The sequence below is a fragment of the Eubalaena glacialis genome, chromosome 5, assembly GCF_028564815.1.
Source record: "Eubalaena glacialis isolate mEubGla1 chromosome 5, mEubGla1.1.hap2.+ XY, whole genome shotgun sequence".
NCBI lineage: Eukaryota > Metazoa > Chordata > Mammalia > Artiodactyla > Balaenidae > Eubalaena > Eubalaena glacialis.
The window spans coordinates 86,476,401-86,501,943 of NC_083720.1; the positions used below are offsets into that span (position 1 = coordinate 86,476,401).

The 25,543-nt window shown below is 36.1% G+C and overlaps 1 protein-coding gene across 5 annotated transcripts in view; it reads right to left on the reverse strand.

Annotated features, from left to right (window-relative positions):
- The window catches only part of EPHA5 (EPH receptor A5), a 336,719-nt gene that overhangs the window by 291,276 nt on the left and 19,900 nt on the right, over nucleotides 1-25,543 (reverse strand). For all 5 annotated transcript variants that reach the window (XM_061191418.1, XM_061191415.1, XM_061191417.1 and 2 more), the window contains exon 2: nucleotides 5,894-5,958. In XM_061191418.1, the coding sequence (XP_061047401.1) occupies nucleotides 5,894-5,958 (65 nt within the window). The remainder of the gene's footprint in view (nucleotides 1-5,893; nucleotides 5,959-25,543) is intronic.

Here is a 25,543-nt window from a genome sequence, read left to right on the forward strand (position 1 = left end):
AACCTCAGTGTAAGATACTAACAAAAGGTGCTCTGGAGGAAAACAATATTTACTCAAATAGGCAGTGAAATTTAGAATTGAGGGTAACTATGCACATTTTACATCAATTAAACCAGAAGTCAGTCTGTGTTTTGCTTATTTGTTTGTATTTCTGTCTACAATTAAAGACCAGTTCTGGGAGAAAAAAAAAAAAATTGACAAACCCTCCCCTTAATTTTATTCAAAGTGAAATTAGAGTACTGAGTCCCACATTCGGGAGTTGAGGCATAAAAACTCTTAAGAGTTTACTTACTTCATTTGAACAGTCAAATGCCAAAGAGATAGCTGAGTGGTTGTTGCTTTTAACCACCAAACTGTTGCTTTCTGGTTATGTTTGAAAACAGCAATACAAAAGTAGCTTTTTAACCAACCATCATCATTTCTACTTCTTTAGTGGTTGAGCGATGATGTGGTGCATTCAAATACATTATCTTACTTTATCCTAAAACAACACTGCAAGATAGATGATATAATAGCCACCCATCCTTGCTTAACAGACAGGAAAGCAGAGATTCACACAGGTCCCAAAAATAACAGAGTGAATTACAGATATAAGTGGGAGTCAAGTTAATTCATCCTTTTCATTACCTATCTACCTTTTACATAATTATTTAATTATATATATATTTGTTATATACACAATATAACAAATGCAACTTATATATTTGAGCATCAATGTGCTATACATTTTTCCAAAAATGTATTATGATCTAGCAATTAATAGCATGTGACCCACTCCACCTCATTTAAAACTTTCTTTGAGGTGAATTTTCTCTTCAGCATGAATTCCTCTCTTACATGAACTAGAAGTCTGAGAACCATCCAGAACCTATGTCTCTGGAGACCTAACTATTTGTAGGAGTTCACCTCTGGTTTAAAATAATCAGTATCCTGGAAGACCTGGGTTTAAAATGGCCTCAGTCTCTTACCAACTGCATAACCTTGGGAAAATCACTTACCCTTACTGAACCTCATTTTCTTCATCTACAAAAAAATACTAACATTGTCATTGTCAGTACTAAGTGAATTTATGTACTAAGTGAAAGAGTATTTTTTTCATGGCAAGACAATGAGAAACAATGATATGACAGCACATGTGCCAAATGCAATACACGTGTTGCTCCCAGTTGTGTCACAAGCTACTTTAATGACCTTGAGAGAATACTGTCACCTCTCTGCCACTTTCATACAAGTATAGAAAGAAAATAATAGAATGCATTTCATTTATCACCTTGCTCTAACACTCTGATAACTCATTCTCAAAATACCAACGCTGCCCCAAGCTCCAGGGTATCAGGGACTTTTGCTTGTTTTCTTCACTTACTATCTTCGCTACCGTAACCCTGGTTATAGTAGGCACTGACTCTTCTTCACTACTATAACTAACTACCAAAACTAGGCACAAACTAAGTAAGGCACACTCTTAGAAGAGTTCAAGCCACAAACTAAGTGTCCAATATATATCTGTTGAATGGACGAATGCAGCAAATTTGCATGAAAGCAAACTTTGCTGTAACATAGTACTCCTAGATACGTACAGAAAAAAAAAAAAAGGAAGGAGGCTTCAAGTTATTACCATGAGGCAGAAGACACTCACACATACACCCACTGTCTATCTCATACATTGTAGCTACAAAGCACATGCTGAAGCCCAAATTCAAAGGATGTGCCGTAACTGAGGTGAAGTACTCAAACACAAACTAGGAAGAAACAGTCTCAGCATGGAACACAAGAGAAGTTTTTTAAAGTCCCTCCTAAAACAAGAAAAAAACCGATGCTTGTGCAGTACTAAAAAATGACTCCATGATAATGCCAACATTGCAGACCAGCAACTTAAATGACCGAAGAGCAGCAGGTAGAAATTGAGTCAAATAGGAGAATTTGTTTACTCTCTTCCAATAGCAGCCTTTACTCAGCTTTGGGATGTTGAGGTCATAGAAAGCTGCTAGCTCTGGCTTTCTGAAACTTCTAACTAAACAGAGAAGCTGGAAGTTCAGACTTTATATGAAATCTCCCAATCTTTAAATGCTGACAATGAATTCATACAGATATAGTCAAAAAACTAACAAAGAAACACAAAAACATGATTGACTGATGGATCTTTTAATATGAGGAGAACAGAAATGCAGCAGAAGATCAAAGAAAGGATGTTTACTGGGTGCCAACACTGTGCCCAGCTCTACTCTCAGTCCCACTTATTTAATCTTCATGCAAAACTACATCTCAGTAATGTATGTCCCATTTCATAAATTAACAAGTAAGCATCCTTCTAATAAATATTTATTGAAGTTCTATTATATGCCAGGAACTGAGCCTAGTTTTAGAAACACTGTACAGTGGTAAATATGAGATTGCCATAAGAAATCTAAAAGCTTAAAAGCAAAGAAAAAGTATGACAGGTGCAATGATTGTTTCTAAGAGGTGTATGGAATGTGTGCCTGACTACAAGGGATGAATAGGGTTTCTCCTAAGTTACTTGCCCAATTCTCAGGCCTAGATTTAGGGTACTATTTTTATCGGTCTAAGAAATAAAATAATAAAACATTCATTCTTAAGGCCTGAGGTTCAGGAAATGTTCTGAAAAAAAGAATATTCTTCTTTACTTAATACAGTAAAGGCATTCAGACTGGGGGAGCTCTAAGTCAGACAAGTCAAGACAGCCTTACAAGAGCATTCTTTCATGGAGTTATCAGGTTATATATAATGACAATCCTCTGAGATCAAGTCTTTGAAGAGTCTCCTACCTGACTCTGCCCACTGCTGCTGTTTTTCACCCTGACAACAGAGTTTTGGTTTTGTCCAAGGCTACTTTAAAGAGCTGGAGTGGCAGAAAAGGACACAGGGCACCTTGAAATGCCACAAACTTGTTGTTCTAACAAGATTTAGTCCTTTTTCTTGACTAAATGTTCCCTGGATTGCTCCAAGATTTTGGTTAATTTCCAGAGTTCTGAAAAGTTGATTCTTATAATATTTTCCACTTTTCTCATGGCTTTCATGGAAGAGAAAATTTTCAGATGCGCTTATTCCAAAATTTTTGCTGATATCACACCAATGATCTATATTTCACTTAGAGTTAGATTTCTTATCTAATCCTAAATGTCTCAGCCTAATAACAATATATAAAAAGTGTATATATATATATATATATATATATATATATATATATATATATACCTTTTATTGGAACTACTTGTACTTTGTATGCTTATTTTCTTTAAAATATAATTTTAAAAGTTTCTTCGTTTTGCATTTGGGTGATATCAATATAACACCTGAATTCCACATGCATTCCTCATACTTGGATAAGTGCACATTCACTAAGTTTCTCTAGTTTAACTTCTTTTTCTTCAGTATTAACATCAGGCATTAGCTATGTCAAAAGAAACATCACTCAAAAAATTACAAGAGTTTTGAAAAAATACTCATTTAAAAATCTGAACAAAATTAACACTATGCTAACAATTATATAGAAAGAAAAAGAAAGGATGAAGTTGTTAGAATGACTGGAAATAGCCCATTCCTGATAAAAAGATTATGTTTTTATAAAGGAGTCAATTGTGCTTTACGCAGAAATCACATACAGAATTGAGTAATTTCCTTAAAAATGCCTAGTTACAAGGACAACTACAACATCAGATTTACCCTCACAGTTACACTCTGTCAAACCTTGTCTGAATAACTTCTGAATGGAAATAGGAGGAACACAAAACTAAACTCAGAGAGATTCAAAGAGAATATGACATATTTTCTCAGACTTTTAAAAAATTAATTTCAACCCAATATGTCAGCCATCTTCTCAGGAAGGGCAATTTAAGATATTTATGAAATAAATCATTTTTGATATGTGAAAAAATGAAGAGTACAAAATATATTTACAGGTTCTCATAGATGGATGTTAGCCAGCCATCTTCCTGTATAGGGCTGGTGAAAGATGAAAGAAAGACAGTAACGCAGAGGTTGGTGAGTGAGGGGAAGGATAAAGAAAGAATGGAGAAAGGAAGAGCATAAGAAAGATAAAAGACAGATTAAGGGAATATATATACCTTTATGTTGGCACTGGCTATATCTGAGTAAGACAATTTGTTTTTCATTTGGCTTATTTTCATGTTTTAATATCTTAACAATCTACTCGTATTACTTTATTTATATTATACCTCTAAATGTAACCAGAATATTTACAACCAAAAAGAAATATCAACTTAATGAAAAAAGAGAAAGCACATTGAGATGAGGATGTTAACATATAAATTATTATGCATTAGAACAATTAATACTACTTGTCTTATTTCCACAGAAAGAATGTTCTAAGTAAAGGACCAATTAAAACATCTGGTATACTCATCAATTAGAAAAAAAATTTAAGTTTTGGTTATTTGGGTTGTTATAACCAGATTTGTTATAATATTAAATTACTTAATTAAATTGAAATTAACCTTCAAAGTCATATGAAATATTACTAGTGTGCATAATCTTCTAATTAATTGCATATATACACTGTATAATAAAGTTTTAAGCATTCAAATTGTTTAACAATACTTTTTCTTTAAATGGAGGATTGAAAATATTATTTGTTTTTGTCACAAGGTGGTTTGATAATTTTTTTTACTTTTCTTTTTTATATATTTTCTTTTTTATTATAAAAATCCATGTGTGTTTTATTTTATTTTTTATTTTTATTTTATATTGGAGTATAGTTGATTAACAATGTTGTGTTAGTTTCAGGTGTACAGCAAAGTGATTCAGTTATACATATACATGTAACTATTCTTTTTAAAATTCTTTTCCCATTTAGGTTATTACAGACTATTGAGCAGAGTTGGTTCAATAATGATGTTGGGTAGTTTTAGCTTGAAAATTTTAAAAATATTTAAATATTGAAGTCATTATATAATAAAAATATTCTATCAAAGTCTAGATTGTTTTCAATATAATAGTCATGCAATACAGTTAATGTTTTCTATGTAATACAATGATTTTATGTCACAATATTTTACTTATGTTTTCATTTTCCATCTGATAATATGGATGTGTTTTTAATTAAGTATGAGACAATGGAATACTTTTTATATAATCTATGTATTAAGATTGTTAGTACTATAAATATATTAATAAGCATATTGTTAAAAAATGGCTTACCTAATTTTCATCCCAAAGAAGTTATTTTTAATGTACACCATAAAATAATTTACTAATAAAAAAACAATGGTTGATTATAAAAATCTTCCAATGGAGCATCTTTTCTGAAAGTTCTCAATAGAGAAAAATTCAAGAATTAAAAGAAAACCTTTGAATGATGAATAATCTGATAATCTGAGACATTTTAAATTTCAATGGAATTTAAAGGAATTTCTTATAATATTTTAATTCCCTAATGTAGTAAATTAAACACATAATAAATTGGTCACAGTGTTTGATTCAACACTGTCATTGACACATGAACTTTTATTTCCTATTCAATATAAACAAGATAAGGGCAAATTAGCAGCAAATCTTTGTTTTTTTCTTAGCTCTTCTTCTTCTTCTTCTTTTTTTTTTTTTTAAGATAAACCAATTCTAAAAATGTGTTGGTTGCTTCAATCTAAAACTCTCCTGAATGCTGAAGAAACTTCACATTTCTTTAGGGAGAAATATTCAGAGAGGAAAATTAATATATTTGTTGTGCAGTCATTAAAATCTCTTCCCAGTTTGCTTGCTTTTCCCAGTCAAAGCTAATTTGAAGTCTCCTCACTCCCCTTCACACACACCCCTCTTTTCTTAATATCAAATATGTCCAGAGAATTTACAACTATATGATATTTAAGATGATGTCTATTCAAGTAGTTTAAGTTGTAGGGAAAATTTCATAAAGGCTTACCCCATTTTTTGGAAAAGCAATCCATCCCAAGTCCCCCATGACAGTTCGTGAATCCAACAAATTCACTAAAAGAGAAAGAAAACAAAACTGAGTCAAATATACAAAAATACATCACTATTTTCATAGTGTTATTAAAAGCACATATTACATCCATAACTGAAAGTAGATTGAGCATTCATTATGACGAATACAAGAGTTATAATTTGAAGAAAACATTATTAGGATGCAAGAGAACAAGTGATTTTGAATAATTATTTGGAGAAAAATTACAGCAAAAGTATATAAACAAGTTATTACCCTAAGTGCTTTTTTTTTTTTTTTTGGTCAAACAGGAATAAAGGAAAAGAATGAAAGGTCCACAGAAAACCATGAGGACCATGTCCATTTTTTAAAGATGCTGGTTCTTGGGATTAAGCTGCAGCTGTAAAGTTGGGGCTAAATATACTCTGTTTTCTTCTAGAAAGCTGTTATAAAGGCAATGAACAAATAATTAACATTAAACAACAATAAACTATTCCCAAGTTTGTAAGATTTTTTGTGATATTAACCAAAATCCAAATTGCAAATTTAATTAAGAAATAAATCTGTACACTCTTAACCAAGCCTAGGAAATGCAGCAGCTCTTAAGGTTGTTGCAATAGCTAAGTGCTCATTGCATTCCCAAAGATACTTTCTATTTATATATAACTATAGTCCAAAATGTGTTTTTTACAAAACTGTTAGCTACATTTCAAAAGGCAGAACTCAATTAGGGCTGGGTATCCTAACATGTTTGTAACTCCCAAGATGGAAGTCCGAACATCATCATTGCAAAAGGAAGCAATGGAAGAGTATCCACATGCACATGCACCAACATTCGCACACTCACAAACTTGCACATACTCACACACAGATACATAGACACTCAGGGAGTTTATATTTCAATAGGTTCACCTACTGTCCCTCTGAAATTAAAGTAGTTTAAAAGTGTGCTAGGCAGAGAGGCTGCCTAAAATCATACTAAGTTCACAGACACCCCCAAACACACCATTGGACGCGGTCCTGCCCACCAGAAAGACAAAATCCAGCCTCATCCACCAGAACACAGGCACCAGTCCCCTCCACCAGGAAGCCTACACAACCCACTGAACCAACCTTACCCACTGGGGGCAGACAACAAAAACAACAGCCTGCAACAAGAACCTGCAGCCTGTGAAAAGGAGACCCCAAACACAACAAGTTAAGCAAAATAAGACAGAGAAATATGCAGCAGATGAAGGAGCAAGGTAAAATCCCACCAGACCAAACAAATGAAAAGGAAATAGGCAGTCTACCTGAAAAAGAATTCAGAGTAATGATAGTAAAGATGATCCAAAATCTTGGAAACAGAATGGAGAAAATATAAGAAATGTTTAACAAGGACCTAGAAGAACTAAAGAGCAAACAAATAATGATAAACAACACAATAAATGAAATTAAAAATTCTCTAGAAAGAATCAATGGCAGAATAACTGAAGCAGAAGGACAGATTAGTGACCCAGAAGATAAAATAGTGGAAATAACTACCAGAGGGCAGAATAAAGAAAAAAGAATGAAAATAATTGAGGACAGTCTCAGAGACCTCAGCGACAATATTAAATGCACCAACATTCGAACTAAAGGGGTCCCAGAAGAAGAAGAGAAAGAGAAAGGGACTGAAAAATATTTGAAGAGATTATAGTTGAAAACTTCCCTAATATGGGAAAGGAAATAGTCAATCAAGTCCAGGAAGTGCAGAGAGTCCCATACAGGACAAATCCAAGGAGAAACATACCAAGACACATATTAATCAAACTATCAAAAATTAAATACAATAAGAAATATTAAAAGCAGCAAGGGAAAAGCAAGAAATAACATACAGGGAATTCCCATAAGGTTAACAGCTGATCTTTCAGAAGAAACTCTGCAAGCCAGAAGGGACTGGCAGGACGTATTTAAAGTGATGAAGGGAAAAACCTACAACCAAGATTACTCTATCCAGCAAGGATCTCATTCAGATTTGCCAGAAAAGTTAAAAACTTTACAGACAAGCAAAAGTTAAGAGAATTCAGCACCACCAAACCAGCTTTACAGCAAATACTAAAGGAACTTCTCTATGCAGGAAACACAAGACAAGGAAAAGACCTACAATAACAAACCCAAAACAATTAAGAAAATGGTAATAGGAACATACATATCAGTAATTACCTTAAATGTAAATGGATTAAATGCTCCAACCAAAAGACACAGACTGGCTGAATGGATACAAAAACATGACCCGTATATATGCTGTCTACATGAGACCCACTTCAGACCTAGGGACACAAACAGACTGAAAGTGGGGGGATAAAAAAAGGTATTCCATGCAAATGGAAATCAAAAGAAAGCTGGAGCAGCAATTCTCATAACAGGCAAAATAGACTTTAAAATAAAATTACAAGAGACAAAGAAGGACACTATATAATGATCAAGGGATCAATCCAAGAAGAAAATATAACAATCGTAAATATTTATGCACCCAACATAAGAGCACCTCAATACATAAGGCAAATGCTAACAGCCATAAAAGGGGAAATCAACAGTAACACAATCATAGTAGGGGACTTTGACACCACAGTTTCACCAATGGACAGATCAACCAAAATGAAAATAAATAAGGAAACACAAGCTTTAAATGATACATTAAACAAGATGGACTTAATTGATATTTATAGGACATTCCATCCAAAAACAAAATAATACACTTTCTTCTCAAGTGCTCATGGAACATTCTCCAGGATAGATCATATCTTGGGTCACAGATCAAGCCTTGGTAAATTTAAGAAAATTAAAATCATATCAAGTATCTTTTCTGACCACAACGCTATGAGACTAGATATCAATTACAGGAAAAAATGTGTAAAAATACAAACACATGGAGGCTAAACAATATGCTACTAAGTAACCAAGAGATCACTCAAGGAATCAAACAGGAACTCAAAACATACCTAGAAACAAATGACAATGAAAACAAAATGGCCCAAAACCTATGGGATGCAGCAAAAGCAGTTGTAAGAGGGAAGTTTATAGCAATACAATCCTACCTCAAGAAACAAGAAAAATCTCAAATAAACAACCTAACCTTAAACCTAAAGAAATTAGAGAAAGAAGAAAATAAAAAACAACCCAAAGTTAGCAGAAGGAAAGAAATCATAAAGAATAGACCAGAAATAAATGAAAAAGAAATGAAGGAAATGATAGCAAAGATCAATAAAACTAAAAGCTTGTTCTTTGAGAAGATAAACAAAATTGATAAACCATTAGCCAGACTCATCAAAAAAAAAAGGGAGAAGACTGAAATCAACAGAATTAGAAATCAAAAAGGAGAAGTAACAACTGACACTGCAGAAATACAAAGGATCATGAGACATTACTATAAGCACCTATATGCCAATAAAATGGAAAACCTGGAAGAAATGGACAAATTCTTAGAAAAGCACAGCTTTCCGAGACTGAACCAGGAAGAAATAGAAAATATAAACAGACCAATCACAAGCACTGAAATTGAAACTGTGATTAGAAATCTTCCAACAAACAAAAGCCCGGGACCAGATGGATTCACAGGCTAACTCTATCAAACATTTAGAGAAGAGCTAACACCTATCACATGGCCATCATCAAAAAATCTACAAATTATAAATGCTGGAGAGGGTGTGGAGAAAAGGGAACCCTATTGCACTCTTGGTGGGAGTGTAAATTGATACAGCCACTATGGAGAACAGTATGGAGGTTCCTTAAAAAATGAAAAATAGAACTACCATATGACCCAGCAATCCCACTACTGGGCATATACCCTGAGAAAACCATAATTCAAAAAGAGTCATGTACCACAATGTTCATTGCAGCTCTATTTACAATAGCCAGGACATGGAAGCAACCTAAGTGTCCATTGACAGATGAATGGATAAAGAAGATGTGGCACATATATACAATGGAATATTGCTCATCCATAAAAAGAAATGAAATTGAGTTGTTTGTAGTGAGGTGGATGGACCTAGAATCTGTCATACAGAGTGAAGTAAGTCAGAAAGAGAAAAGCAAATACCCAATGCTAACACATATATATGGAATCTAAAAAAAAAAAAAAAAAAAAAAAAAAATGGTTGTGAAGAACCTAGGGGCAGGACAGGAATAAAGACGCAGATGTAGAGAATGGACTTGAGGACATGGGGAGGGGGAAGGTAAGCTGGGACGAAGTGAGAGAGTGACATGGACATATATACACTACCAAATGTAAAATCAATAGCTAGTTGGAAGCAGCCGCATAGCACAGGGAGATCAGCTCAGTGCTTTGTGTCAACCTAGAGGGGTGGGATAGGGAGGGTGAGAGGGAGATGCAAGAGGGAGGGGATACGGGGATATATGTATACGTAGAGCTGATTCACTCTGTTATAAAGCAGAAACTAACACACCATTGTAAAGCAATTATACTCCAATAAAGCTGTTAAAAAAAAAAGGTGCTATGTAGTCAAAATGCTTTAGACCTAGATCATAGACCATTATCTTTCAAATATATTATGCCTAAACCAAATGGATCTACCTGGCATGCTGTGCAGCTGAACCACTCTGAATGAGCATGGTATTTGGACCCAAAAGGGAAATGACTGGGTTAACCCTCATCAGAGGTACTGAAGCTTTCTCTAACTACATTCAAGAGTCAGTATCTTGAAATGCCCGCAATTCTAAAAAGATGGTTGGATCTGCAACTATAAGCCTAGGGTACTAAAGGTTTAACATTAGATAGGCTGAGAAATGTGTAAAACTTCTACAAGAGAACGTACTCTAAAATTATTATGATCAAGGAAATCAGGATCACAACTGAAATAGAAATTTTTGGCATGCTATGGAAATTATGTGCATTTAACCCTTATTATCCATCATTTTACTTCATATCACATATGCAAACATACATATCTTACACACTAAGGTAACAGTCTATATTAAAATTATTAATATGAAAATAAATCAAAAACTTTAAGATCTTAAAAAACACAGATATATACTCAATACTGTAACCTACCCATAAACTTGTCCATTTTCCTCATTAAGTTCTGAGCTCTTTAACTATAAAAATGCATGCCTATAGAATGTTTGTATCAACTTTAGCCTACATACACCATGTTGGCTTTAGGGAATAAAACAATAAATGATATGTGGAATTATTATTTTTTAAAGGAAACTGACCTAACTCAAAAATTATTGTTTTAAAACAGCAAAAACCAAAAACAAACAGACCAAAACTATTTCACTACCCACTAACCTTGCAAATCCTCGAGTCAGTCCACTAAATTTAATTTTTCAGGTAGATCCGTACTCTTTTCTTTTTACGCTACTGTTGGTTCTTCTGGTTTCTATGGGAATAAGGCTACATTAAACTTAAATGTCCTTGTCCTCATTTTAGTTTTTCTGGGGCACTAGGTCTGTGTCTAGACATGACTAAATATCAGGGGAGTGCAGAACCTAAATCCTTCTGTTTATTCATCTTTATGATTCATTTTACTCACCTTTAACATTAAGCAGCAGCATATCTGTGTGGACTAGATAAAGTAGAGCAAATGAGCAAACTAAAGGCCTTCTGCTACGATGGCAGTCAAATTGAACTTACTCCTGTGGTGGCAAGGTGATGTGCATAGGAATTCTAGGAATTCATAACTAGCCTGCCATGAGAAACACAGCATTCCTTGTAGACTTCTTAATAATATGTGCATCTTGAAATATTCATTATTATCAACAGAATTCCAGATGTCTTTCTAAAATTTAATTGTCCTCATTTGAATTAACTTTAATTAAAATTACTATTTTTACTCTTCTTGGCTTAGAAAATGTGTAAGTGTGAAAGCAAATGAAAATACTAGCTTCACTATTTTTACAATTTATTGGGAGTTTTCCATATTGGAATACATTACTGAACACATGGAAATAACTACAATAGGAATGTATATCATCTTTCTTTTGATGATCTTGTCAAAAAATTTTCTTCAGGTAAACAGATTAGGAGTTTTATAGGAAATACATGCATGTCACTTTTCCATACTGCCTAAAATTGCTTTCCTCCTAGAAGATGATTTCATAACATTCACAGTGCAAAGCAGATATTTACATATACCATTACTGAATTGGAAATTGAGGGAAAAAAGAGAAAAATTAGGTGTCTTAGGTAATTACCTGCAGATTACTACTTTATAATTTTGTTCATGTAATGCAGAGTAAATAGGGATTTGATGCCTCAGGAAAAATAACTATCTAAAATTATATCTACATAAAATTAGATATACAGATAGGTACAGATAAGAGTAAGAGAGCTTTCTTATGCCTCCAAGTCTTGCACATGCTGCTTTAGCTATCTCAAATACCCTTCTCCCGTTGTGAGCTGCTAACTCTTCATTTGTACTTCAAAACATATTTCAGAAAATGTCTTCCCCAGGAAACCATCTCTGATTCTCCTTTTCCTAAATGTGGGTAAGGTAGTATTACTGAATATTTTATTAACACCCAATTCTTATATCCAAAACACGGAATACATAGAATTGTATTGTTCCCCTAAAAGAACACTGTTTGACTCATGCCTATGAACCTAGCCTGCATTCAGAACAGCTGAATAGCTGTTTGTCTTATGAATGAATCATTTGGTCAGTAGACAGATCAGGAGGGTGTGGCTGAATCAACACACACCAGTAGTTCTCAACATGGGCATCTGATAATGTCTGGAGACATTTTTGATCGTCAAAACTGGGAAGTAGGGGAGTATCTGCTACTGGCATCTCATGGGAAGAAGCCAGGCATGCAACTGACTAAACGTCCTTCAGTGAACAGCAAAACTTCTTCCACCGCACAGGAAAGAATTATGTGGCTCAAATTTCACCAGTGCCAAATCTCAGAAACCCTGGTATACACCTATGATGCTTCTAGAAAATCTCTACTTCCACAGTTCCTTGCACAATGCATCAGTAGCATGATCATCATTAATAGAAGTTAACACATTTGGAAGCATTCCTTATGAATGAAAATACTACTCCTATTTAAGGAAATGAAAGTAACAAAAATTGACATCTTATTTAGAGAAAACAGAGTATTCTGAATACCCAACACCTACAAATTATTTTTAGTAACCAATGTAACTATTATTACAAGTGTAGTCATTTATGCTCTAATAATTTCTCAACATTCATGATGGTATGCATGAAAAAGCTTTATGCCACTGATATTATCAATGCTTCCACTCCCCCCATTACTTAAGCTACTAACATAAAAACCGGTTTAGACATAGCATACATATAAATGTGAATTTTCAGAATTTCCTTTTCTAATTTCATTACTGGATTTATTAAAAGGCGGTTTGGCAGTAATGCAGCACAGTCACTAAGTATCTTCTGTGCTACAATTACAGTAATTAAATTGTTCTGAACAGTATATATGCTTGTTGTAAATTGCAATGAACACACAATGAGTATTGATCTTCATTGTACAACTTAATTAAAACTTGTCCGGGAGAAGCCACTAATGAATATAATTAGAGGGAATGTTTGATACCACAGTTACTCTGAAAGACATTAATTAGATATCAGAAATTTTATGGAAAATGTTTTTATTCTATTATTTATATTTTAAAATAAAACCACACCATTAAACTGAGAGACAGTCAAGGTCATTTTCCCTCCCATTCTATAATTACAATGAAGATGGGCATATTGGTTGGTAATCTAATCATTAATTTAGAAGAATGATTTTCCAGGAGAAATAACTCTGTAGAGGTCAATGAGTATTTAGCCTATTGCAAATTCCTAAAGTTAACATAGGAAAAACAACGACTCACAAATACAGGAACTTTTTAATAAGTAAAAATCAGTTAACTGCCTAACCAAATAATAGATTATAATAGAAACTAATTCAAACTAATCTTAAGTATGTCTTAATTTTATTACTACATACTAATAAATTTCATGCTTTCTTGAACAAACAGAGAAAAGCTTTTAAAAATTTTACTTTCAGAAAAGCCAGAGAGTTGCTAACTCATTCTTTTTGTTGGGATTCAAGAAGGACAAAGGGAGGGCAGAACGAGTAAAATGGAATATGCACAAAAAGACTCCTAAGCCTTCAACTTCACACATTCTAAAAATTAAAGAGTAATTGGAGTTAATTATTCAAATATGCTCTTTAATGGTTATAACTTCCAAATATTCGTAACTTGCTGTGTATCCCTCTGACTCGATTGCTTCCTCCTTAACATCTTGCTAATATTAGGCAAAAAAATGTTATTGGATTTTCCAGGAAAATGATGCATTGGGATGAATGTGTTTTGAGACTTTGAAGAGTCAAAAGACAGCTGAAGGCACATGGTCCCACCACCATCAGTGGGTAATGCCTTGAAAGAATGTGTGAGCCTTGATGATATGAAGGTTAAGGAGACCCAAAAGGCATATTCGTAATTTTACATTGTTTCTGTTTTTCCTATGATCTTCACATTAACACACAAACACAATTATAATGGTAGTCAGACCTCCACCACAGTGTGAAGAGAGAATACTTTGGATTAGTAGCAGATAAGATGGCATTCTCTCTCTCTAAAGGCATTGAACCAAAGTCCCATTGAATACAGTCGAGTTTTGATGTTTGCCTGCTTATTGATTTCCATTTAACAATACCAGAAAAGCTACTGGATTCAATTACAGCACACGTTTAACTAATCTGTGGGACTAAACCCCAGATATACAGCTGTCCAGCCTCTCTCCATAGTCTCATTCAGCACAGATGTGATTTCTTGCTTCTGGGCTAAATTTTATAATGAGACAACTGCTGCAGGGAACAAAGAACAGTTGGCAACAGGAGTGCAGAGAAAGAAGACATGTGTTTCCCATTGGAAAACTAAATTTGTAAATTTGGTAAGAATTATGTTTTAGGTTTAGGGGTGTTACATAGATTTCTGTCATCTTTGCTTGAAAACAAGAATCTATAACCAACTGTATTTCGAAAATGAATGGGAGAGTATTCATTTCTTTTGTAATTCTGATCAACATAACTGTACAAACTATTTTTAGAAAAAAAAAAAAAGGAAGACTATTAGGAAAGAAACTTATTCAGTGTTTACTATGTGTCAGGTACTCTACCAGGCAATTTATATATATTCATTCATTTAATGATCTCAGCAAACCTAGAGGATCAACACAACATTGACAGTTTGCAGTATCATTCAGAGCCCCAGCAGGGAAATCAAGGAAGGAAAAAAACATGAGGCAATACCTGAAGCCTTCATGACAGACCACAAGCCTTGCTTATGGTTTTTCCCATAACCAAGTCCCGCACTTAAGAGCCTAGAATCATCAAATACCTTGATTACAGCAACCTATCTCCCCAGGGCATCCAAAGGCCAAGAAGTAAACCCTAATCATGAATGAATCTACTTTATTTGTACATGAACCATGGCTGTCAAACACTGCCTGTGGAAAATCTCACCAATCTAAAAGATTGGTTCTAAAAATTGTGATAATCATGTAGCCGAGTTCCTAATTTTCCTTATGTTTTGGTAGCATATGATCATGACCCCCATGGACACTCTCTCTCATCTTTCATCTTCAGTGACAATGCATTTCTGTGGTTTTCTTTAACCTCTCTGGCTATGTGTTTCCATTATAATCTACTCTTCCTCTACCAACCCTTCAAACCTTGGCTTTGATCAATACTCTAATTTTGTAGGCTGTCTTCACTTACCACTCTATACCAACGATTCTTGACTAGGACTTAAAATGGGAATAAGAAAAAAGAATCTTTGGAAAGAACAAATGTCTTAGCACTAGTCCATACATACTGAATCAGACTATTTAGGGTGGAGAATGGCTAGGATATTTAATTTTTGTTTGTTAGTTGATTGGTTTTAGAGGTGATATTAGCACATACCCCCTATGTAAGAACCCCTGTAGAGGAGCTCATGAACTTCCAAGTCTTCAGTTGTAATGTAAATATTAATAACCCCCCAAATCCATATATTTTGTCCATATCTCTCTCCTGAAATTCCAATCAACTTATAAAACTGTCTGCTATTTACTAACACATTCATGACTTGCAGTCATTTCAAATTCAACCTGTAGCAAAGTGAACAAAGTATCTTCCTTGTACAAAAAACTCCTCCTCTTATGTTCCCTATCTCAGTGAATGCAATGTCATAGAACCAGTTGTTCCATCCAGAAATCTGTGAGTCACCTTTGTCTTCCTTCACCTTTACCCCCTACATTGAATCAGTAACCAAATCCCAGCAGTTCTAACTCTGTTCTGTATATAACTCTCTGAACTGCTTTCTCTGTTTCATTCCACAGCAAAACCAGTCCAGTCAAATCTGTGCCATAATTTTTAACTTGAAAAATCTCCTAACTGGTTTCTCAGTAAAGAGGCATGATCCCTGAAAATGTCTACAACACACTGCATCCAGAAAGACCTTTCTAAGCCACCAATGTGGTCATATCACCTCCCTACTTCAAACCTTGTAGTTGTGTCTTGTTTTTAATATAAGTTCTTCCAGAAAAATTGGTCTCTATTTTCTTCTCCAGTTTCATTCAGGCTTTTCCCTCCTTCTTTTTCCACAATTTAGCAATGCTGAACTTATCTCAGTTTCAATTATGTGGTCTTAACTATTGTTTCAGTTCTGTCCAATGAGCTGTGAAGGTGATCTACAAAGGAAAGGAGTTTTTATGAAGAAAACAGTAGAAAAGGAAACTCCTGGATGCCTTGAAAGTTGCTGGGTATGAGTATATTTCGTGGAACTGATACAGCCATCTAGAGCAAATAAGGAGAATCAGCAGGAGAGCAAAGCTTATAGATTACGGTTGGCAGAGTGAAGGGATGAGAAGTATCTGATTCCAAATTATATCACAGAGTTGCTAATCCACCTAAATTTGAAACTTGCCTCTCTTAGGACTTCTTGTTATATGGGAAATAATCAGATTTGTTGCTTAATCCAGTGGGAAGTGATTTGCTGTTATTTGCAGAGGAAGACATCCTAACAGATACAACTGCTAAGTGGCAGAATTTTTTTTTTTTTTTAAACATCTTTATTGAAGTATAATTGCTTTACAATGGTGTGTTAGCTTCTGCTTTATAACAAAGTGAATCAGTTATACATATACATATGTTCCCATATCTCTTCCCTCTTGCATCTCCCTCCCTCCCACCCTCCCTATCCCACTCCTCTAGGTGGTCACAAAGCACCGAGCTGATCTCCCTGTGCTATGCGGCTACTTCCCACTAGCTATCTATTTTACATTTGGTAGTGTATATATGTCCATGACACTCTCTCACCCTGTCACATCTCACCCCTCCCCCTCCCCATATCCTCAAGTCCATTCTCTAGTAGGTCTGTGTCTTTATTCCCATCTTGCCACTAGGTTCTTCATGACCTTTTTTTTTCCCTTAGATTCCATATATATGTGTTAGCATACTGTATTTCTTTTTCTCTTTCTGACTTACTTCACTCTGTATGACAGACTCTAACTCCATCCACCTCATTACAAACACCTCCATTTCATTTCTTTTTATGGCTGAGTAATATTCCATTGTATATATGTGCCACATCTTCTTTATCCATTCATCCGATGATGGACACCTAGGTTGCTTCCATGTCCTGGCTATTGTAAACAGAGCTGCAATGAATATTTTGGTACATGACTCTTTCTGAATTATGGTTTTCTCAGGGTATATGCCCAGTAGTGGGATTGCTGGGTCGTATGGTAGTTCTATTTTTAGTTTTTTAAGGAACCTCCATACTGTTCTCCATAGTGGCTGTATCAATTTACATTCCCACCAACAGTGCAAGAGGGTTCCCTTTTCTCCACACCCTCTCCAGCATTTATTGTTTCTAGATTTTTTGATGATGGCCATTCTGACCGGTGTGAGATGATACCTCATTGTAGTTTTGATTTGCATTTCTCTAATGATTAATGATGTTGAGCATTCTTTCATGTGTCTGTTGGCAATCTGTATATCTTCTTTGGAGAAATGTCTATTTAGGTCTTCTGCCCATTTTTGGATTGGGTTGTTTGGTTTTTTGTTATTGAGCTGCATGAGCTGCTTGTAAATCTTGGAGATTAATCCTTTGTCAGTTGCTTCATTTGCAAATATTTTCTCCCATTCTGAGGGTTGTCTTTTGGTCTTGTTTATGGTTTCCTTTGCTGTGCAAAAGCTTTTAAGTTTCATTAGGTCCCATTTGTTTATTTGTGTTTTTATTTCCATTTCTCTAGGACCTGGGTCAAAAAGGATCTTGCTGTGATTTATGTCATAGAGTGTACTGCCTATGTTTTCCTCTAAGAGTTTGATAGTGTCTGGCCTTACACTTAGGTCTTTAATCCATTTTGAGTTTATTTTTGTGTATGGTGTCAGGGAGTGTTCTAATTTCATACTTTTACATGTACCTGTCCAATTTTCCCAGCACCACTTATTGAAGAGGCTGTCTTTTCTCCACTGTATATGCTTGCCTCCTTTATCAAAGATAAGGTGACCATATGTGCGTGGGCTTATCTCTGGGCTTTCTATCCTGTTCCATTGATCTATATTTCTGTTTTTGTGCCAGTACCAAACTGTCTTGATTACTGTAGCTTTGTAATATAGTCTGAAGTCAGGGAGCCTGATTCCTCCAGCTCCATTTTTTGTTCTCAAGATTGCTTTGGCTATTCGGGGTCTTTTGTGTTTCCATACAAATTGTGAAATTTTTTGTTCTAGTTCTGTGAAAAATGCCAGTGGTAGTTTGATAGGGATTGCATTGAATCTGTAGATTGCTTTGGGTAGCAGAGTCATTTTCACAATGTTGATTCTTCCAATCCAAGAACATGGTATATCTCTCCATCTATTTGTATCATCTTTAATTTCTTTCATCAGTGTCCTATAATTTTCTGCATACAGGTCTTTTGTCTCCTTAGGTAGGTTTATTCCTAGATATTTTATTCTTTTTGTTGCAATGGTAAACGGGAGTGTTTTCTTAATTTCACTTTCAGATTTTTCATCATTAGTATACAGGAATGCAAGAGATTTCTGTGCATTAATTTTGTATCCTGCTACTTTACCAAATTCATTGATTAGCTCTAGTAGTTTTCTGGTAGCATCTTTTGGATTCTCTATGTATAGTATCATGTCATCTGCAAACAGTGACAGCTTTACTTCTTCTTTTGCGATTTGGATTCCTTTTATTTCTTTTTCTTCTCTGATTGCTGTGGCTAACACTTCCAAAACTATGTTGAATAATAGTGGTGAGAGTGGGCAACCTTGTCTTGTTCCTGACCTTAGTGGAAATGGTTTCAGTTTTTCACCATTGAGGACAATGTTGGCTATGGGTTTCTCACATACGGCCTTTATTATGTTGAGGAAAGTTCCCTCTATGCCTACTTTCTGAAGGACTTTTATCATAAATGGGTGTTGAATTTTGTCTAAAGCTTTCTCTGCATCTATTGAGATGATCATATGGTTTTTCTCCTTCAATTTGTTAATATGATGTATCACGTTGATTGTTTTGCGTATATTGAAGAATCCTTGCATTCCTGGAATAAACCCCACTTGATCATGGTGTATAATCCTTTTAATGTGCTGTTGGATTCTGTTTGCTAGTATTTTGTTGAGGATTTTTGCATCTATGTTCATCAGTGATATTGGCCTGTAGTTTTCTTTCTTTGTGACATCTTTGTCTGGTTTTGGTATCAGGGTGATGGTGGCCTCGTAGAATGAGTTGGGGAGTGTTCCTCCCTCTGCAATATTTTGGAAGAGTTTGAGAAGGATAGGTGTTAGCTCTTCTCTAAATGTTTGATAGAATTCGCCTGTGAAGCCATCTGGTCCTGGGCTTTTGTGTGTTGGAAGATTTTTAATCACAGTTTCAATTTCAGTGCTTGTGATTGGTCTGTTCATATTTTCTATTTGTTCCTGGTTCAGTCTCGGCAGGTTGTGCATTTCTAAGAATCTGTCCATTTCTTCCAGGTTGTCCAATTTATTGGCATAGAGTTGCTTGTAGTAATCTCTCATGATCGTTTGTATTTCTGCAGTGTCAGTGGTTACTTCTCCTTTTTCATTTCTAATTCTATTAATTTGAGTCTTCTCCCTTTTTCTCTTGATGAGTCTGGCTAATGGTTTATCAATTTTGTTTATCTTCTCAAAGAACCAGCTTTTAGTTTCATTGATTTTTGCTATTGTTTCCTTCATTTCTTTTTCATTTATTTCTGATCTGATCTTTATGATTTCTTTCCTTCTGCTAGCTTTGGGGTTTTTTTTGTTCTTCTTTCTCTAATTGCTTTAGGTGCAAGGTTAGGTTGTTTATTCGAGATGTTTCCTGTTTCTTGATGTAGGCTTGTATTGCTATAAACTTCCCTCTTAGAACTGCTTTTGCTGCATCCCATAGGTTTTGGATCGTCGTGTCTCCATTGTAAGTGGCAGAATTTGAAGGCAGACTTTAGTCTCTCTTATGCCGGAAGTCTGTTCTTCTTCTATCATGTCTCGATACTTCCCATTTAAAGATATTTGACTTAAAGAATTCCAATGACATTTCAAATTGAGTTACTTACTCCATCATATTAGTTATCTTTGAAGTGATAAGTGATATCAAAGATAGATGATTTTTGTTGTCTCTTTCAATCTTATTACTCTCATTGTTGACTATGAGCAATAACCACTGCCCTTAATTGTTTGTTTCAAAATACATTCACCTCTGCTCATTTTGTTCTTTTTGTCTCTTTTTTTCCATTTTGTTACAAACCATTTTTCATCATCATAAACAAAGAAGTTTTAGCCACTGCTCTTTGAAAAGTAAGCAGTAGCATAGTCATACTATGAAGCATACAACTCTGAAGGAAGCAAACATCAATCAGAAATGTATGCTAAAGATTTTGAATTGTTAATATACTCTAAAATTGTAAACCCATGGAGATGGCAAAGAGGGATTGAGAATTCGTATCCACTGGTTAGTCTATACAGAGTGTTTAGGCAAAGGTAACTCTGAAATCCACTGAGCGAAATTATGACTAAGGAGCAGTCTGCTCCTCCCAGGACACACTGCATGAAAAGAGCAAAAACGTAGGGTCTTCATGGCTACCTTGTCAGGTGTGGTAACCAAACTTGTCTAGTTTTACATATTGTTTTTATTCTAAAAAGAAAAGTCAAAATTAGATGACATAATGGGCTTGAAAATTGTCATATTACAGAATATGCTCACTCAATTCCTGTTCACCACTCTACAATGTATGTAAAGAGTATATGAAGCTCTTCCTTGCAAAACAGTGCAAATCCTCAACATTTGAAATAAATGTGCATATTCACAATTCACTTTGAGAATAGTTCACTGCACGGAGAATATTCATCAGTCCTATGGTTCTGGTTTGCTACTGTGTGAGCTTGTGGAAGTGATTTTACTTTGAGGGCCTCAATTCTCATATTTGTAATATCAGTGATTAAGACTAATAAAATTATGTGTATCTGTAGTTAATACACATTATATCACTTAATCTTAACAATGATCCTTTGCTGTGTTATTTTCCCCACTTTACAGATAAGGAAATTGAGGTTGAGAAAAGCTAAACACGGCAGTGGTCTAAGGTCATGGAGCTGATAAGCACAAAACCAGAATCTAAATCCAAGTCTGTCTAACTCCAAAGCTCTTTCTCTTGCTTCTATATCACACTTGCCCCAATACCAGACTTACTGAATCCAAAGGTTCCCTCCTTTGAAACTCTTAATTTCTACATATCAAGGAGTTTTACTAAATCAATGACTTTTGAATAACATGTTACAGAAGCCAGCATCTCCCATAATGATCTAGTAGTACTCTATATAAAATGGAAATCCTCAGATCTATTAATCTAAACAGAGCAGATACTAGTTTTTCCTGGAGAAATCAAAATTTAGTATCAAATTTCCAACAGTAAGTTACAAGATCTCAGAAAGCAAAAGGGTAACTCATTTTTTTATTTTATTATTCATTATGCTTTAATAAGCATGCTAACTGGGGCAAAACAGGGTATAAGTTTGTCAAAATATACTTTGTCCTTAGATGTCAAAAAGCACATCAAAATAGAATGGGAAATGTATGCAAAGCTGATTCTTCGTTTGGAATGAATCTACCCCAGTCCCTAATTACCCCTAATGTTGGATTGAAATACACCAAACTGCAAAACAACCTATATAATAGCTAGCTTTCCAGCCTTCAGGTTAGGATAAAATGATGATTAGATCTGAACATGCACTAAAACAGACAGAAACTTGCACAAATTCGCAGTCTCTACTTTAAGGTGATGTCATTTCCAAAAAAAGCACAAACAACTGTGTGGCCCAGTAGCCCTTATTGTGAAATGAGAAGTGACCCAAATTTCTGCTAGCAACTTCAGTCATTATCCCATGTCAGTCTTATGGCTTAATTAAAACTGAATTCTGATGTAAACCCTACAGAATGGCTTTGTTATCTAAAATGGAAAAAATATATATATATTACAAGTCCTTGGATAACAATTTGTCATCAAAAGCTAGTCAAGAGAGACTGCGGGTGGCAGAGGGGGGAAGCTTTGGAGCCACGGAGGAGAGCGCAGCCACAGGGGTGCGGAGGGCAAAGCGGAGAGATTCCCGCACAGATGATCGGCGCCGACCAGCACTCACCAGCCCGAGAGGCTTGTCTGCTCCCCCGCCGGGGCGGGCGGGGCTGGGAGCTGAGGCTCGGGCTTCGGTCGGATCCCAGGGAGAGGACTGGGGTTGGCGGCGTGAACACAGCCTGAAGGGGCTAGCGCGCCACAGCTAGCCGGGAGGGAGTCCGGGAAAAAGTCTGCAGCTGCCGAAGAGGCAAGAGACTTTTTCTTGCCTCTTTGTTTCGCGGCGCGCGAGGAGAGGGGATTCAGAGCACCGCCTAAACGAGCTTCAGAGACGGGCGCGAGCCGCGGCTATCAGCGCGGACCCCAGAGACGGGCATGAGACGCTAAAGCTGCTGCTGCCGGCACCAAAAAGCCTGTGTGCCAGCACAGGTCACTCTCCACACCATCCCTGCCGGGAGCCGGTGCAGCCCGCCACTGCCAGGCGCCCGTGATCCGGGGACAACTTCCCCGGGAGAACGCACAGCGCGCCTCGGGCTGGTGCAACGTCACGCTGGCCTCTGCCGCCGCAGGCTCGCCCCGCATCCGTATCTCTCCCTCCCCCCGGCCTGAGTGAGCCAGAGCCCCCGAAGCAGCTGCTCCTTTAACCCCGTTCTGTCTGGGCGGGGAACAGACGCCCTCAGGCGACCTACACGCAGAGGCGGGTCCAAATCCAAAGCTGAACCCTGGGAGCTGTGCGAACAAAGAGAAAGGGAAATCTCTCCCAGCAGCCTCAGAAGCAGCGGATTAAAACTCCACAAACAACTTGATGTGCCTGCATCTGTTGAATACCTGAATAGACAATGAACCATCCCAAATTCAGGAGGTGGACTTTGGGAGCAGGATATATTAATTTTTCCCCTTTTCCTTTTTTTGTGAGTGTATATGTGTATGCTTCTGGGTGAGATTTTGTCTGTATAGCTTTGCTTTATAATAGCTTTATTTTATTTCATTTTATTTTACCCTCTTTCTTTCTTTCTTTCTATTTTTTCTCCCTTTTACTCTGAGCCGTGTGGATGAAAGGCTCTTGGTGCTCCAGCCAGGCATCAGGGCTGTGCCTCTGAGGTGGGAGAGCCAACTTCAGGACACTGGTCCACAAGAGACCTCCCAGCTCCACGTAATACCAAACGGCGAAAATCTCTCAGAGATCTCCATCTCAACATCAAGACCCAGCTTCACTCAACGACCAGCAAGCTACAGTGCTGGACACCCTATGCCAAACAACTAGCAAGACAGGAACACAGCCCCATCTATTAGCAGAGAGGCTGCCTAAAATCATAATAAGGCCACAGACACCCCAAAACACACCACCAGGTGTGGACGCGCCCACCAGAAAGACAAGATCCAGCCTCATCCACCAGAACACAGGCACTAGTTCCCTCCACCAGGAAGCCTACACAACCCACTGAACCAACCTTAGCCACTGGGGACAGAGACCAAAAACAACAGGAACTACGAACCTGCAGCCTGTGAAAAGGAGACCCAAAACACAGTAAGATAAGCAAAATGAGAAGACAGAAAAACACACAGCAGATGAAGGAGCAGGGTCAAAACACACCAGACCTAACAAATGAAGAGGAAATAGGTAGTCTACCTGAAAAAGAATTCAGAATAATGATAGTAAGGATGATCCAAAATCTTGGAAATAGAAGAGACAAAATGCAAGAAACATTTAACAAGGACGTAGAAGAACTAAAGAGGAAACAAGCAACGACGAAAAACACAATAAATGAAATTAAAAATACTCTAGATGGGATCAATAGCAGAATAACTGAGGCAGAAGAACGGATAAGTGACCTGGAAGATAAAATGGTGGAAATAACTACTGCAGAGCAGAATAAAGAAAAAAGAATGAAAAGAACTGAGGACACTCTCAGAGACCTCTGGGACAACATTAAACGCACCAACATTCGAATTATAGGTGTCCCAGAAGAAGAAGAGAAAAAGAAAGGGACTGAGAAAATATTTGAAGAGATTATAGTTGAAAACTTCCCTAATGTGGGAAAGGAAATAGTTAATCAAGTCCTGGAAGCACAGAGAGTTCCATACAGGATAAATCCAAGGAGAAACACGCCAAGACACATATTAATCAAACTATCAAAAATTAAATATAAAGAAAACATATTAAAAGCAGCAAGGGAAAAACAACAAATAACACACAAGGGAATCCCCATAAGGTTAACAGCTGATCTTTCAGCAGAAACTCTGCAAGCCAGAAGGGAGGGGCAGGATATACTTAAAGTGATGAAGGAGATAAACCTACAACCAAGATTACTCTACCCAGCAAGGATCTCATTCAGATTTGATGGAGAAATTAAAACCTTTACAGACAAGCAAAAGCTGAGAGAGTTCAGCACCACCAAACCAGCTTTACAACAAATGCTAAAGGAACTTCTCTAGGCAAGAAACACAAGAGAAGGAAAACACCTACAATAACAAACCCAAAACATTTAAGAAAATGGGAATAGGAACATACATATCGATAATTACCTTAAATGTAAATGGATTAAATGCTCCCACCAAAAGACACAGACTGGCTGAATGGATACAAAAACAAGACCCATATATATGCTGTCTACAAGAGACCCACTTCAGACCTAGAGACACATACAGACTGAAAGTGAGGGGTTGGAAAAAGATATTCCATGCAAATGGAAATCAAAAGAAAGCTGGAGTAGCAATTCTCATATCAGACAAAATAGACTTTAAAATAAAGACTATTACAAGAGACAAAGAAGGACACTATATAATGATCAAGGGATCAATCCAAGAGGAAGGTATAACAATTGTAAATATTTATGCACCCAACATAGGAGCACCTCAATACATAAGGCAAATACTAACAGCCATAAAAGGGGAAATCGACAGCAACACGATCATAGTAGGGGACTTTAACACCCCACTTTCATCAATGGACAGATCATCCAAAATGAAAATAAATAAGGAAACACAAGCTTTAAATGATACATTAAACAAGATGGACTTAATTGATATTTATAGGACATTCCACCCAAAAACAACAGAATACACATTTTTCTCAAGT